At 31.6% G+C, this 17,709-nt stretch overlaps 1 protein-coding gene across 2 annotated transcripts; it reads left to right on the top strand.

Annotated features, from left to right (window-relative positions):
- The first annotated feature begins 1,471 nt into the window (after window positions 1–1,471).
- On the top strand, window positions 1,472–16,802 carry LOC127062204 (elongation of very long chain fatty acids protein 4-like). 2 transcript variants are annotated; one of them, XM_050989977.1, is made up of 6 exons: window positions 1,472–2,026; window positions 14,244–14,325; window positions 14,506–14,774; window positions 14,903–15,074; window positions 15,214–15,491; window positions 16,072–16,802. In XM_050989977.1, the coding sequence occupies exons 1-6, from the start codon at window positions 1,961–1,963 to the stop codon at window positions 16,231–16,233; spliced, it is 1,029 nt and encodes a 342-aa protein (XP_050845934.1). In that variant the 5' UTR covers window positions 1,472–1,960; the 3' UTR covers window positions 16,234–16,802. The 2 variants fall into 2 exon arrangements, with proteins under 2 accessions (XP_050845934.1, XP_050845935.1); XM_050989978.1 differs by lacking the exon at window positions 1,472–2,026 and adding an exon at window positions 11,194–12,566.
- The last annotated feature ends 907 nt before the right edge of the window (window positions 16,803–17,709 follow it).

The raw sequence follows: 17,709 nt of genomic DNA, 5'->3' as shown, positions 1-17,709 counted from the left end.
TATATACAAATATGTCTTTATAAGTTTTTTTTCTACATAATATCTTATTGATCATAAAATTATCGTTTCATTGAAAATGAAGTATTATATAATGTCTAATTTATTTCGACATAACATTATTCGGTATAAATCTTTCATAAGAAACAAAATAAATGATTTCGTGATTTCGTAAAGAAAAAAATAATAAGCTCTTAAAGAATGAAAAATATCTTTTGATTAAGCAATCATATCGGATATTATATATTTTGTTTGTAATTTATTTTAAATACTTAAAATATATATGAGAGAGAAAACGCACATGCGCACGCATGCGTATTCGCATGAATTGTCTATCGAAGAAACATGCGCATTTAAAACGTATACCTAACTACAACATTTTTGTGTTTTATTTCTTTATAACAATAAAACCATGTGATATTTGTCAACTACGTTTAATCATTGACAATTGCATTTCATCTTTCCTTACTCTTTTTATCGACACTGAAGGCTATCATGAAATTCTTTCTTAAAACGTTTTCACGGCAATATAAATCGAAAAGAGAAACTCTCAAAAACACACGTACTTCTTATCTTTTTTTTCAAAACATTGTAAAGTCTAACGATTATGACGTTAATCTTGGAAAAGAAAGCATGCATTAAACAATGACTTTCACGATAATGAACGTAACTTGTTTTTCTTCTTTTTTATTTATTTATTTATTATTTTTTTTTTTTTAATGAGGCATCGATTAGTTTAACAACGAGATGAAAAAGACAAGATAGAAAAAATTAACGTTCAACATGGGAAATGACGTAAGAAGAAAACGATAAATAAAAATTATAAAAACTATTCTTCCTCATTCCACGTATCAGCGTAAAAAATATTAAATTAAATCTTGAAAATTTGAAAATCAATCGTTAAAACGTGGAAAGTCGTGGAGGTATATAAGACTAAGAGGGCAGATTTCTTCTCGTAAATTTTCATTTTCGTCGTGCCTAATGTTCGACGAACCGTGAACTCTCGAGTACTCTCAGGTGCATTTCCGTGTTCATTCATGAAAACGAAAAGAAGATCAACGAACTTACAACGTGTCCTCTTTCTATATCTCTCTTTAACCTGTTAACTGGAAAAGACGAGATAAGCAATGAAACTTTTTTTCCTGATAAAAAAAAGACTATTTATCACTGCTGTAATAAAAAGCATTACTTATATTCTTTCAATTTTTTCTTTTTACAATTTATTAATTTATTCGAAGTTTTCTACCTTTAATCGAAACAATAATAAAACGAAATAAGATATGAGATAGTTTTGAAATTATTTAATAATAATAATTGAACTAAAGATATAATAAAATTTATAGGTTCACGTTTACCGATCGAAAATCTGTCGAGTTAACAGGTTAACAGGGTAACGTTACACGATCGAATTCGATGATAGAGCTGCGAGAGACACCCCTCGAGGGTCGTATTGATTTCTATGATGGCGGCCGGCCGGCGCCCGCCACCCTCGCAGCTCGTCGGGAAAACCGAAGGAACGTTAGCTCCGTCGTGCTTTTTAATTGGTGCCATGGAAATGAAACGGTTCCTTCTTGAACTATAACAATTGATCGGCAAATAATTCGGGAAATATTTTTTTTTCGATCGAGGGTTTAAACTTTTCGTTGCCAAGAAGTCTCGTATTTTCTTTTTTCTTCACTGAGCGGTTGTTCTGGTCGTTTACATCGAGAAAAGTTCGTAAGAATAGCGAAAATAAAAACGAAAGAAAGAAACTAGTGACGGATCGTTCGGTTTCGTTCAATGACCTTTACGTTTTAGAAAACAGGTGTTTTAACTCCGAGCTGTGTCAGCCGGCACTACGTTGATTAAAGAAAAACGAGCAAAATAAAGAAACAATCATGACTGTGGAGTGTTGCTTGAATTCGATTGAAAAATATCATTTCTTCGTTTTGCGAGTGAACGTTCAAGAGATCTACGTGAGTTAATGGAATTTCTATGGTCGGCATTCCTTGAAAACTCGGAGTTTCCACGGTGTGATTGGAACGAGCGTGTAAGTACCGTCGAGATCTCGTCGATTTTTTTTTCTTCCGTGTTTTGTTATTTTTTTTAATTCTCTTTTATATTTCCTATTCGAAGATATTACTATTAGTTCGAAAACTTAGTATAATAAGGCTTCCTCTTTACCAATGATTTCACGTCACGATGAAGAAAAAACACTAACGTGTTAGTACGATAAGTGTGTACTGTAGACGCGTTTTAATTAAGTTCTCGCGACGTTTGGAGTAATAAGAAGGGTACTCGAAAAAATATATGACATTTCTTTTCTGAAGGAAATTATGCGCGATAAAAAGTTACATGTATGATTTAAAGTTCTTTTTTCTATTTATAAGTATCTCTCCTACAATTATCTCGCGCTCTCTCTCTCTCTCTCTCTCTCTCTCTTTCTCTCCCCCCCCTCTCTCTCTTTCTCTCTCTTTCTCTATCTCTCTTTCTTTCTCTTTCTCTACCACCACTCTTTCCTTTTTTCTCCCTTTATAACTTTCACCCGGATATTATCAACATTTGTGTATCTTATATGTAGATGCTTTCTCGTGAGCGTTACTTTAAATCTACGCTGGGTCGATAATGAAACGGATGAGACACGAAAGTAAATTCACATCATCACGTTCCTCTTCTAGGGTATTTTAAGTTCTCCGCGTGTTACGATGCGATCGAGCTGCTCTCTATTTGTCTTCTTTGATCGGATCAAAAACAAATGGAAGGAATTGATTCTTTTTCTTTTCTTTTCTTTACTTTTTTTTTCTTTTTTTCTCCTTTTCTTTACTTTTTTCTTTCTTTTTTTTTTATCATTAAAATAATTACAAACATGATCATTTAATTGGAAGGCAAAAGAATATTATCGAATTAAATTTTTCATAAATCAATAAATTCATTTAATATCTTCCATAATTTTTTTTTCTTTTTAAATAAAAAATACAAAAGAATTCATTGCCACATCATTGTCTATATTAAGTTTTTATTTGGAAATATACTTTTATTCATTTAAATGTCATTCATTTAAAAAATCTTGAGAAAGTTTTAAATAAAATTTATAAAATTGAATGTCAATCATCAATGACATTCATGGTATTTAATTTGTCGAATAAAATTGAAGGACTTACTAAAAGTCTTTCGAAAAAATATTTATTCACATCGATACACGTATCGTCATTAAAAACAAGAAAAAAAAAACAAAAAAAAAATTATGAAATCTTTTCAAGTCTTTACAAATCTTTACAAATATTACTTTTTAATAAAACAAGTCAAGCAATTAATAAATGTCATATAAACAGATCGATGTATATTTACTTATTAAGGATTTCACGTCATCGTGTTTTGGTAATAAATCTTTCAATTAAAACTCATACGTCGATCGCTATCGTTTTGTTGATGTATAAAAGCTCCATTATAAGTAACCACAATATTCGCGTTCTACTCGAGAGATTTCACTTTCGCTTGCTTCTTCTATCAAGCTACGTATACAGACACAGACACACTGGATACATTAGTCAAAGTGGTCTTAATCCAAGAGAAATCTTCTCCGTGTAGGGAAATATTCACAAGTTAAGACAAACCATAATAAACAACAAAGATAATAAACGATGTCATTTCTCTTTAACGTACTCATAACAAATTAGAGGCGATAATTCGCGGTTATCGTGTAGTACTCGCGACTTCATTCGAGAACTGTAAAATCGTGAAATCGTCGAACGCCGTTCGGAACTTTTATCAATATTTTTCATAAGTAAACGTAATGAGGAGGAATGTTAGAAATTGCACGATCGTAACATTTCATTCTTCAAGGATAAAATTACTTTTATCGTATTTTTAACGATCGTGCACAACGCGCACGTGTGTGCAGATGTGAGTATTATATTTTTAAAATCAATTATTTGAAATTGTAAACAGCAAATATATGAAATATAATATATATAATTATTAACAATTTATAATACAACGTCGCGTTTGGATTTTTCGTCATTTACGTAATTATTTAATCGTAGAACTTAAAAATTGTTTATATTAAAAATATTCCGTTATACATTATACTTTAGAAAAGGTTAAGTTATTATTATTATACTTGCAGGAAAGTTGAGACACATCGAAGTGCTTATAAAAAAAAAACTGACACTGTCAGCAAATACGTTTTTCATGTATAGCAATTTCTAGCACATATATATAATTAGCATATATTTGTGTTTTTAGTATAAATCTTTATATATATATATATATATATATATATATTAATTATACCGTTATATTGTACTGATAAGAAAGAAAAAAATATATATATATTTAGAAAATATATTAGAAAAAAAATATATTTAGAATATATAGATATATAGAAGAAAGATAAAAGAAAACAAGAAAAATAACGCTTTTCCAGTAAATACGTTTTTCTTTCTAATCGACGAAAACGACACGAAACGGAAGGAAAGAAAGAAGAAATCATTCGATCAAAGAAAGTTGTTGTCGATGCAGAAAAGGTGTGAACTTTTGCTGTGCATTCGGTTTATGATTCGTGGGCGAGCATATGCCAGGCCTAGACATTGACCTCGAAAGCGAGGAGTATCGTTTGATTCAGTACAGAGATACTATTGCCACGACACTACCACCATCTTTACTACCACCACCACTATTGCCACCACCACCATCATCGTTATTACCACCACTACTGCTCATCATCATCATAATCATCGTATAGATGTTAAGACAAGCTTTGACGTCAGCTATAGGATCAGTCGTACGTGAATTTTTGAAGCGTCATTGAAAAGGTCACAGGTTGTTTGTAAAGAAAAGAAGAGAGAAACGAGAGAAAGAGAGGTAGAGAGAGAGAGAGAGAGAGAGAGAGAGAGAGAGAGAGAAGGAAGTTAAAAGTAACCAAATCAAAATCATACATGGTATTTGTCCATAATGTCAAGCGTTTCCCATAATAATTGCATATTAATTATTGACTCTTAACGGAGAATGTTAAACATCATTTCTAGCAACTAATTTATTTTTTCGTCTATTCATTATCATCGTTGTAACTTCCGAACGGTCCGTTGTTTTATCTACTGGTTAAGTTAAAATTTCTATTATTCACTGTCGATCGTACGTTTTATTATCCTTGATTCTTGTTTCCTCATTAAAGAAAAAAATAATCACGAAAAAAGACGATTCTCGTAGAACGATCGTAAGAAGATTTCTGTTTGATTATTCGCATGTACATTCACTGTCGCAACTCAATAGTGTTAACGTCTATGTAGTTTATCTCTCTTTATGGAAAGCGAAATTTAATAACCGCTAGATACCGAAGAGGATGTTGGTCGAGAACGGTGAAACCGATCGTCGAGTGATCACCAGTTTCTATTCTCTTTCGTTGAAAACTACTCTTGGAAACTTGCGAATCAACTTTGTATACCAGAGAAAAGATAAGATTGAGTTTTGTAACGCTACTTTTTAATCGTTATTGATTATAATTTTATCGGATTATATACGATCGATACATTTTATTATACTTTCCAGTATACAGAAAATTGATGAACTCGTTTGCTTTGATACTTCGTGAAAATTACTGCTACTATCTTTAGGATTTTATTCTTAGCAAAATAAAATCATTATTTACTAATATATATTCGCGAGAACGTTAAAAGATAACTCGTGATATCATCTTACTTGAAAATTTATCATGATTTAACTCGTGAATTTCTATTCTTTTTAATGAAACTTCGAAATGACAAATGATTTATCTGTCTGATTATTAATCAATGTGATTATTATTTATTTTAATATTTTCATTTTATGTAATATTTATTGCTTTTCTTTTTTTCGATAAAATCACGTATTTAGCATTAACGAACGTGTCGCCAATCAAAATGTATCTATGATCGAAACGGCAACATACCTAGCTTATCGATCTAAGAGATTCATTGAGAGAAAGGCAGTACCAACCACTCTCTATCGAACAACTTTTTCTTTCGTTTCATCCTAGCATGAAGTAAATACCCAGCGGATATCGTTAACATGTACTTTGAAGAAGCGGTTTCACTCATCTCAACTATTTAAATATCACATTAATATTCATCCTAATTGAAATTATTTCAAATTTTCCAAAAGTTTCTTAGGACTTTCTTCTTAGAATCTTTACAACATCGAACAAAAAATTCGTAGTAAAATCAAATTCACTTTAAATTCGATGAATCTTCAATCTTCCTTCTTTTCGTTAAAACGTAATAATAAACGTGAAATTCGCAATAAAAACAAATTCATTCAAAATTTCAATTCTCAACTTTTTCACGCTTAAACGCTCGAAGAATCAAACGTGGAACACGTAATAAAATAAAATTTACTTCAAATTTGAATCCTCAATCTTTTCGTACTAAAACGTTCGAAATATCAATTCGGTAAAAACAATGAAGTTATACTCTTTCGAATATGTATTGTTTCCGCGTAAAAATTGTTGAAATACTTGCCGGGAAACGTTTGCTCGTAGAAATCTTTCGTGCGAGAAACGGTAAATGGCCTTCGAACGTTTACGAGCTTCTACAACTACGTAGAATATTTTTTTTCTTTTTGATAGAACATGATTGTTGATTCTCTATCGTGTCGTTTCGAACAAAAAAAAAAAAGAAGAAGAAAAGATGGATAGGCCAAGAGATCAGTTTTATAGATATACATATCCAATTTCCAGTAAACTTACTAACGTCATTTAAACATTGTCGAACGTTTTACAAATCTCATAAGAAAATCGAATATTTATTCGACGGTGCGAACTCAGTTCTCGGAAACTATGCGACACCATGTAAATGTTTGACTTGATCAGGTCAAATATTATTTCATTAAATTTTAACTAAATCAACATTCCGCAACAATTCGTTTCCGTGACAAGCTGATGACGTCAAACTGTTTCAGCAATAGTTCCATAACAAGCGATGAGAAAATAAAAAAGGAAATATCGATGATTAATTTTCTAAAATCCTTCTCTAATTCACGATTTAATTAATTCATTTATAATGAAAGGATGATTGAATTCAGAAGAATATCATTGATTACATTCTGTCTAATTTATTACGTTTCTGTGCTAATTGCGGAGTTATATTAACTGTAAATGATTCGACAACTAATCGTAGTCCCGTATTTGCGATCATCATCGTCTCCGTCGAATAGATTCATGAGCTAGCAGAAACAGCTGATTAATAGGAATGCGTCAATACGAAATGAAAAGAAACTTATTAATCGATTTAATCAAAATCAAAGTTACGATCGAAAGTTCATTTTTCGAAGTGAACGTGCACATTCATGGTCAAGTTATTGATCGATTTAATTGATATCGGAGTTACGTTTAATCTTATCGAGTAAGTACGTTAAATTTCACAGTTTATTATCTCTACTCCGAGTGGGAAACGCGAGGCAAGAAAAGATAAATATTAAACAAGAAAAGAAACAAAGAAATAAAAGATAGTAAATTAGAAGGAGATTAAAAGAAGATTAGAAAATTATAAAAGGTTGAAGAGAAAAAGGACAAAGAAAGGAAGGAAAAAAAAGATAAAGGCAAAAGATTAGAAAAGTTAGAAAAAGCAAGTCAAGAAAGTCCGTGTACTAAATTACCTCCTTGAATTACTATCAAAGCTTACTGTCACCTGGATCCCTGACGAAAATAGAGAGTGTAACGTCGACTCTAACACGATAAACGAGGTCGCGCGCAACGCGTCGCCATTTCTCATTTCATCGATTTGAAAAGAGCCAAGACAGGAGGGTATACACATACATTCTACTTTTAAGAGAGAAGGATGCGTTATTCATGCAGGTGTTTTCCGTTCATCTTCTCAAACGACCTTAAGATGTTTTCGAGTGCATAATGATGAAGTTTTAGAACCTTGACCATTATTATCTTTCACATACCAAACATTCAACAAGTTTATACGATTTTCCGGATCACTTTTCTTTCTTTCGTATTTTATATATATATATGTACGTAACTTTGATTTATATCATCGTATAAATTTAATACCTCAATTTTACCGCTCGAACTATCAAACGGTACGTAATATCGAGAGCAACGTTTTTTTTTTCTTTTTTCCCTTTTTCTAGAAAAAATTAGACTTTCCTCTCTTTCTCCTTCCTCGTCTCTTTCTTTGTTTTTTACTTACGAACGAATAATATATAAGCAACGTTTTCTTTTCTTTCTTTTTATTATTACTATTTAATAATAATATTCGACTGCCATCGAATTGTAAAAATGCAACATGCCTCATTACCACGATGACACGTCTGTACTCTTTTAGTAAAGTGTGACACTTTCCAAACTCCCATGAGATGGTCATAACCAGCCCAAAGCAAACTCTTTCGAAATATAAACATTCGATCGTTCGTAAACCATGTTATTTTTCTAAGTCTTTGAAAATGACGTACGGATGGATTACACCCATAAATTAATTAATAGGTCAATAATGAGTTTATGTTGTTCGTTGATTTTAGAAGATCATAGTATATGTTCCTTCTATACTATGATATTTGATACAGCTATTATATCATTATATCATTATATTGTTTCCAATAACGTTTCTTTACCAATATTATTTCTCTTTCTTTAACGAGGATATAAAATATAATAATAGTATGTAGAGAACCGTTAAAACTCGCGAACATAAAATCGTTTCTGCATCTTCGAAAGAAGCCGATCGTTCTCCGGTACAGGAAAAGAAGTACGTTTAAATGAAAGTTTTCTCCGAGCCATCTATGATTCTCTTTCGATCGTAACTGGATCTCCACCTTCCGAGGCGATATATATATATATATATATATATATATATATATATATATATATATATAATAATAAATCGCAAAATTTTAAGAACATATTTTATTAAGAATAAAAAAAGTTATATAAACATAAGTCCGAAAATGCTTTCTTTCCAAGTTATAAACATCTTTTATTTTCATTACACAATATGTCCCGTATCGAGAATCCATGTATTAATACGAAAGGAAATCATTTTCAACAGTTCCTACAGTGAGATGTTGTAACAGTTTCAAGTATTCTTAAAGTCTGTTATTAATAATAAAATGTTTATAATATAGAAAAACAAGTGTTTCTGGAACCATGTTTATACAATTTTTTTTTTATCTTCATATTGTGTAGAATATATTATTAAAGTTTGGCGATCTATTTCTGAAACACACGTACACACATATATTTATGTTCTGTATGCGGTTGACATTATTTCGAAACAACATTCAGGGACGATGATCTCTCAAATATGTATTTTCTAAAGTATATAAATAGATACCGTATATTCGGAGTGTTCTGCTCGAACGATTCGATCTTTCAAATCTTTCAAATCGAATTGAGGATAAAGAAACGAAAGAAAATACTATTCATCTTTTTTTTAACAAATAACAGGTGTCACACACGCATACACACACGCATACACACACGCAGACACACACACACACACATATAAGAATAAAAATATAGATGTCAATTTTGTGTACATATTACGTTATAAAAAGAATGAAATAAAAAGAAAAGATTCAAGTAACATTGAAAGGACATCAATATAGCTTCCTCGAAGAAATCTTTAAAGTGGTATAGGTCAATGAAAAAAATGGCATAGAAATTCTTTATTAGCTATTTTTTTTTACTTGAATCGATTTATCTTATCGACGTATCTTGTCTTATCGTTCTCTTTTTCTCTTTCTCCCACTCTTTTTATTCTCTTACCATCGTTTGACCTGGAGAACGAAATAAAAAGAGAAAATAAAATGATCAGATAAGCAGAAGGACGTACGAGCATTGCTATCTCTCTCTCTCTCTCTCTCTCTCTCTCTCTCTCTCTCTCTCTTCTTCTCTCTCTCTTTCTGTGTTTCTATTTTTCTGATTCGTTTGTATTTCTTTTCATTGATACCGTTTCTTTTGGATACCGAGAAAACTCAACACGGTAACCCAGCTTCCAGTTTGTCCCATGATACGGTCCAGAATCATATTTGGTTCAGTAAAATATACAGAAACAGGTTTCTCGTCATGACTTTCGACTTTTCAGACATTCAGTAAGGAATTCATCCATCCAATATTCGTCAGCACTTTTTCAGTTTCTTCCCATTGATCTCTTCATCGAGTTAATTTTATTATTAGATATTTAATTGTCTCTTGTTTGTTTTTGCTTTCCTTTTTTTTAACAATTGATAATATGCAATATAAAAAATCGAAAGCATACACAAGTTTTTCTTACATTGAAATCGATCATCTCAGGTCGGTCAACTCGAGAAAGAGAAATTAATGACTTTCTTTTTTCTCGTATTTTTATGCCAAGAGATTAAAGATATTAGCGAATGCATCTTAACAAATTGGCGAATGAAATATTATTTTTGAACGCGAAAATACTAACTTATTAAATAATAATCATTGTTATAATATTAATATATAAACAATGAATAATATTTATAAATAATAAATAATAGTTTCTCAATCATTAAAAACAACAAATATCTACAAAGTCTAACGTTAACGTATAGAATTCAGACAGATTGATTTAAGTAATTGATAAACCGTTATATAATTAATAAAATCATTCGAAAATCGAGGTCACTTATCAGAAAATAGGACAATATAACGAGTATTCATCGAATATAGTAAGGAAGAAACTTTGGCCTTGGCAAAGGTTTGGTTTAACATAAACGGTACTTGTCTCTAGTGAAAGGTAAATAAGATGGTAAAAAATAAAAATCTTGAATGAACGGTATGTGATGGAAGAAATGTGTACGTAGTGAAATTGAGTAGGACTGGTCCAGCGAGAGATTCGGGTCTGAAAAGAACCGAAAGACAGAGAGTTTGGACTGTTGACCCGTTTTAATTAATACACCTTTACACCGTCTGCCACCTACTTACATACACATGCAAATACGTTGTACATACACACATTTTTATATCGTGCCGATGCTTTCTCTTCGATTATCGAATCTATATCCTCCTTGTAAAGAAATAAGAAACGAAAGAATAAAATTTTGGTGTGATTCCTTTAATCCGAAACTCTCTGTTAATTCAAACGTTAATTTTCACCAGAAATCTTATTTTATATAGTCGATCAGAAAAATAACGTTTGCTGACTTGACTCAACTGACTACTCTGATTTCCCTTTCTAAGCATAACCTTTAAGCGTTAATTGTAACAGCGTTATCTTGTTGCTACGTAAGGAAAGAAAAAAAGAAAAAAAGAAAAATCAAATTTCAATGTCATTATCACTTGTTCGTTATCTCTCAAGAATGCGTATAAAATGGAAAGAAAAAGAAAGAAAAAGAAATGTATACGATATTAACGTTAATCGATCGATAATATCTTGAATACATACAAACAATCCAAATTTATACACACACACACACACACACACACACACACACACACATGTACATATTGGATTCCAATCCAAATTGTATGATTAATCGGACAGTGACAGTATCGACAAAATTGATTGAATCGAAAGGGAATTTTTGCAAGCAAAACTCTACAGGAAAAAGTATCCGATGTCCTTGCCCGTGAAAAAGATCAACTCGGTTGATTACTCTGAAGGTGGTGAACAAGTTGTGGTACTCTTGCTACGCAAAATGAGGTCATTTCAAAGACGTTGATCTTCGTACGAGACCCGTTTGTCCTGGAAAGGTGAAATACGATCGAAAGGAGCTCGTAGGAGGAGCAAAAGAAAGAAACGAACGAAGGAAGGGAGAGTACAAGGGTGGGACAATCTGAGAGATCAGGTCGTTGTTCAAAGTACGATCGCGAGATCTTACTCGAATCTACGATTTCGAATGATCTATCGAATTCCCCACGCTCTCGTGATCAGCTGCACGTGGTATCCCACTACTTAGCTAGCCGGAAATCGAAGTTGTCTCAGCTTTTACATTTTGGCCTCATTTGACGTGTTAACCTCACTCCACGAACGTCTTCCACCTCTCCTAAGGGGTTTCGACCATCACTTCTCTTCCCCTTCTTCTTTCACGATTACCTTCCGTGGACCCACGACCAAGGTTATAAAGTACACCGGTCACTTCAACGCGAGGCGCTGCCACATTGCCGATCGACGTCGTCTTCAATATCGCTGTCCTCATCATCGGCACAGCCCTGCTATACGAAAACGACGATTCCTCGGCAGGATTTTGGCAAAGTCAGCGGTCTTCCTACTTCGTACTTTTTCTTCTTCTTCTTCTTCTTCTTCTACTTCTTCTTCTTCTTCTTCTTCTTCTTTTACTGCTATTGCTACTTCTCGCTATTTCTTCTTCTTCCTGTTTTTCTTCTTCTTCTTCAAACATTTTTTCTTTTTGTTCTTCTTCAACTATTTCTTCATTGAGAAGAGTGATTTCAACGTTCGGTTTCATGCGAGGCTCTTGACATTGTGTTACCATTTCAAGAGAGGATACAAATTGATATACATACACATATATATATGTAAATATATACTGTATAGTATTAAAAGTAAGATCTCTTGAGATTTCAATTTGGTGGCTAGAAAGTCAGCAAGTATCGTGCTTGAAGATTGGCTTCATTTTATCGGGGAGAATTGATTCTGCAAGCCGAGGTAAGAGGATTATTTTTTGTTTCATTATTCATTCGTTAAAAATATAACAAAAGAAATTTCCGATAAGAAAGGTTTCGCTTCAAATAACCGAATAATGATGATCAAGGTAATATTAACAACAATTATATTAATAATATTTTTCCTCGATCTTTTATTTCATTTCGATTGAATATAAAATTTATACGATATAACGATCTTTATTCTTCTCTCTTTTTTTTTTTTTGGTAATCGTTCCAATATTCGTATCTGATTTTTCGTATTTTCATGAACTTAGATATATTTGAAATTCGCAAATTGAGTAAAATGTGAAGTTTATAACACTCTTGACGATACGATCAATTGATTAATCAAAACTTTCACTTCGGGAAATCATTTACGTCGGAGATAAGATGTTCATGTTAACCGGAACTTGATGAATTTACAACAGACAAGCTAAAGAGAAAGAGATCATTGATTTCACTATGAAATATCAAGCTCGTTCTCGTGTGCATCTTTATGACGCGAGAGAGTCGATAGAACGGATAGTATACTGTCGATTTTATTATACTAGTAATAGGGAAGTTAAGAAATTTAAGATGATAGATTGAAAATTAATTGCTTCGTAATTCCCGTTACTTCGTATTAATTTAAAAATGCTTTCTCGTTCTACATAATTCATAAGAGTGATATATTATTCATAAGATATTTTTAAATTTTATAAATAAATGTGAAAGATTACATTGTACGTGATAAAATATTTTTAAATTAAAAAAATAAAAAAAAGAAAAATAAGGAAAAAAGAAAAATGAAATACAAGGAATCAAAAATCCTATTATTAATTAACACAAAATGCGACAGGTTCAAGGAGTATTAAATTCTATTTCTCGAATCTAATTTTCTCAGTTGTTAAAATTTGGTTTGCGAATGGATAAACACGTCTCGAAGAAATTAGTTCCGGTAAGGGTTTGAATTAGACGGTAGGAATGAGAGTTTTCGTGCGACGTGAAAGTTATTAAAAGATTTGTTCACTCAAAGTGAATGACCGTAACTATAATGTGAACATAGGACATTAAAAATATTAACTTCTTAATAACATGTTATTAAAAAATGTCATTGCGAATCTAACGCCACTTTTTTTTTCTTTGGCTTCTCGATTTGACGTTTTCTAATTTCTACGAATTAATCGAATTACTAAATCATTTCTACAAAATTGTTTGGAGTCTTTTCTTTTTTTCAAACTTTCTACGGATCTATCGAAGAAAAAATTTTGTAAATTTTCAAGCAACGAAAAAAACAAAAAATCTAATACAAAAAAAAAAGAAAAAAAAAGGATATAAAAGATTTTTGTTCTGAACAAAAATGATAAGATAAGAAGTAGGTAATTTCATCATTGGTACGTTTCGATGCCAAGGAAATGAAATATTTCCCAATGTAAATTTCATTATCGATATTTCCGCTCCATCAGCTAATACAGAACGATCAAACACACATATACGTATGTATACACATACAAGATAGCCAACCCTGAATTTCCTGTATGAAATGAAAGTCGAAGATTGACCCCGTAGGTTTCTCTTTTATTACAACTCCTTCCATCACTAAAGAGATTTCTAAGAGCTTCAAAGCACCGAAGAGAAATGATATCGAGACGAAGGAAAATGATGAACGAGAAAAGGATTTTATTTTCTTTCGTTATAGACAATGGCGAGCTTTATTAATTCAACGACGACACTTATCAATGACGTCTACGATTATTATCTCTGGACTCTCTCTTTAGCAGGTATGATCGATTTTCTTATTAATCATTATTTCTCGATTATCGAACATATCACGAACTTCATCGCTTTTATATTTATTGAAATTATTTCGAGAAGTAATTTAGGAAAAAAAATTTATTCGTTATCCAAATTTTTTTCTTTTTTTATGTGACAATAAAAATTTGTACAAATTTTCCGATTAGACGAAAGAACGAGAGGATGGCTGCTAGTCGATTCACCAAAACCAACTTTAATATACACGATGCTGTACCTCATGATCGTTTGGGCTGGACCAAAGATCATGAAAAAACGAAAAGCTTTTAAGCTTACTTGGGCTCTCGTACCATACAATCTTGCCATGGCTTGTCTCAATGCTTATATTGCCATTCAACTTCTCGTTGCTTCTACAAGGTTACGATATAGCTACGTTTGTCAACCAATTAGACACATAACACGTCCAGATGAAATGCAGGTACGAACGTACTATTAATATTCGAATTAATATATAAAATAAATAAAAATAAATCGATGTTTAAATTAATGTGCTCCTCGAAAATTGTAATTTTTATTCATATATACATATAATATCATTTTTCACAGATCGCACACGCGGTATGGTGGTACTACTTTAGCAAGCTCTTAGAATTTTGTGACACATTCTTCTTTATTTTACGTAAGAAGGACAATCAGTTGAGCTTCCTGCACGTCTATCATCACTCGACGATGTTTTCCCTTTGGTGGATCGGTATCAAATGGGTTCCAAGTGGATCCAGTAAGTATGAATAACTTTTTATTCGATTTAAATTATCTTAAGAATCCTTTACGAGTATAAGTTTATTTTGATTTCATATATTATAAGTTCATTTTACTAAACCTTTACTCAATATTAATAATTTTACCTTTCATTTCAGCTTTCTTACCAGCTATGGTAAACAGTTTCATCCACGTGTTGATGTATTCGTATTATGGGTTAGCTGCTTTGGGTCCCTCGGTTTCCAAATATCTTTGGTGGAAGAAATACTTGACGATTCTCCAATTAATCCAATTTACAACGGCTCTGATTCTTGGCATTAATGGTATTCGATCAGGCTGCGATTTCCCTCTTTGGATGCAGTATGCACTCGTCATTTATATGATATCATTCATTGTTCTATTTGGAAACTTTTATGCTAAGGCCTATATCGCCAAGGTGAGTATCTTTAACATATAAACAATTTAAATATCATTTAAATAAATAATCTATGACATTTATGGTAATTCTTTCGAAATAAAACATTCGTGTATAATATCAGTGATACATAAAATGTAATGAAATACGATATAATTTCCTAAGTCACTTAAATTTTTAATCGTTGTAATATATTCGTAGGAAGTCATATTAGATAATATAAATAGTTATTTCATGAATACTAAATAATCATTATTCGTTTCTCTAATTTAGAGATATCGTTTCATAATTTATACAATATGAATGATCAATCGGAAAATTAAAATACAATAATAGTTTGATGAATTTACCAAATCGAAGATATAAAAAAATCAGATAGTCATTCGAATATTTAATAAATGATATAATCCATACATTGAAATTAATCAAAATTTAATATTTTCAAGTGATCATTGATTATCAGCGAGTCTTAAAATAAAAAATTCTGCCGTTTAAAAAAAAAAAGAAAACGATACGTATTCAATACGTATTCAAAATGTGTTAGATTCTTATGTAACAATTTATGTTAATGTGTTTTTTTTATTTTATCTTTTTTTTTCAGGGTAAACAAGCGTACGCGGAGAGACAGTTGGAGAGGCTGAAGACAAAGAAATCGAAGATGGTTGAAAACGAGAAGAAATCCGAAGGAGTAGTCAGTAACGGAATACTTACAAATGGACACGTTAATGGATATGCAAATGGCGTTACGAAAAGGAAGGCTTAGCTCGAGTGATCTTTGAGGATCTTCGAGGATCTTTTTTCTTAAAAAAAAGGAATCACTCGAACTGTTTCATAGAATTTAATGGAGGAAGAGACATCTTGAGAGCCAAAGAGAGCCATTTAGAACGAAGAAAAAGAAAAGAAAAAGTATATATAAATTAAAAAGAAAAGGAAAAAAAGAAAAGAAAAAAGGATAGAGAGGACGATTCTTCGTATTCTTAATTTTTTTTTTTTTTTTATTCATATTCATCATCATCGTCATCGTCATCGTCATCGTCATCGTCATCGTCATCGTTATCATCATCGTCATCATAATCATCGTCAAGATCATCGTATCGTTCAAAAAAAGCATCGAACTCGGCTACTCTTCTTCCTCTTCAATTTTTCGATCGATCGATCCCGTCTCGTGTTCTCCAAGTTACCGGCCTGCGGCTTTTCTTCTCCGCGATCGGCAAACTCATTCTTCTAATCGTCGATCCGAAGGAATTGTACATATAATATTAGTATATTACATATATAAATAAATAAATATATATATATACATACATATATATATATATATATATATGTATATATAAAACATACCAGAAATGTTGCAATGGGGAAAGGGGAAGGGGAATTGTTTAATATACATACAATAATTAGCGACGATTGAAAAATTCGTGTCGTCGGAATTCAGTGCAGTGAACAGAAAAATGATAACAATGATAAAGAGAAAAGAGAAAAAAAAGGAGATGCAGGATCGAAAGCGATGCTCTCGTTTTAAGACTTCCGCGATTTCGGTCAAGCGCGTATGTATGTAGGTACAACGTACCGGCAGGAATGAGCCCGCCGAAAGTGTGTCACGATGAAACGTCTTTGATCATTTTTTTTTCTTCTTTTTCTCACTCTTCTCTCTCTCTCTCTTTCTCTCTTTCTTTCTTTCTCTTTCTTTTGTTGATTCGAAGGATAATTTCCATAAATCGCACATAGATCAATTAATCACGCGCACAAAACGAGAAATTTGAAAAGAGAGAAATAGAAAGAAAGAAAAAAGAAGGAAGAAGAAAAAAAAAGCATCAAGACAATTCTCTTTTTGTATTCCTCTTTTTGAATTGCTATTATAATTATTACTATTCGATACTATCGTCGAATTTTCAGTAGAATTTTATACGAACATTTTTCTACGAATATCTTATCGTAAACAATTTTATCGTATTTTTATTATTAATAAAAAAAGAAGAAATAAATAGGTTTCTTTCGGCGTGCGCTGATCACAAAAATAAAAAAAGAGTCAATAAATAAATAAATAAATAAATAAATAAATAAATAAAAGAGTCGCTCCAAAATGCGAAATCGTTCGATCGACTTGTCATCGTAGAATTTCTTGGATTTTTTTTTTTTTCTTTATTTATCTTTTTTTTCCTTTTTTTGATCCTATTCGTCAACAGGAGGGCGCTAAATTGTATTCGGCACTTGTCTCTGCGTATAAATCGTGGAC

The sequence above is a fragment of the Vespula vulgaris genome, chromosome 3, assembly GCF_905475345.1.
Source record: "Vespula vulgaris chromosome 3, iyVesVulg1.1, whole genome shotgun sequence".
In the NCBI taxonomy this organism is placed as follows: domain Eukaryota; kingdom Metazoa; phylum Arthropoda; class Insecta; order Hymenoptera; family Vespidae; genus Vespula; species Vespula vulgaris.
Note: the sequence above shows the minus strand (reverse complement) of the source record. Positions and strands in the feature narration are given on the sequence as shown.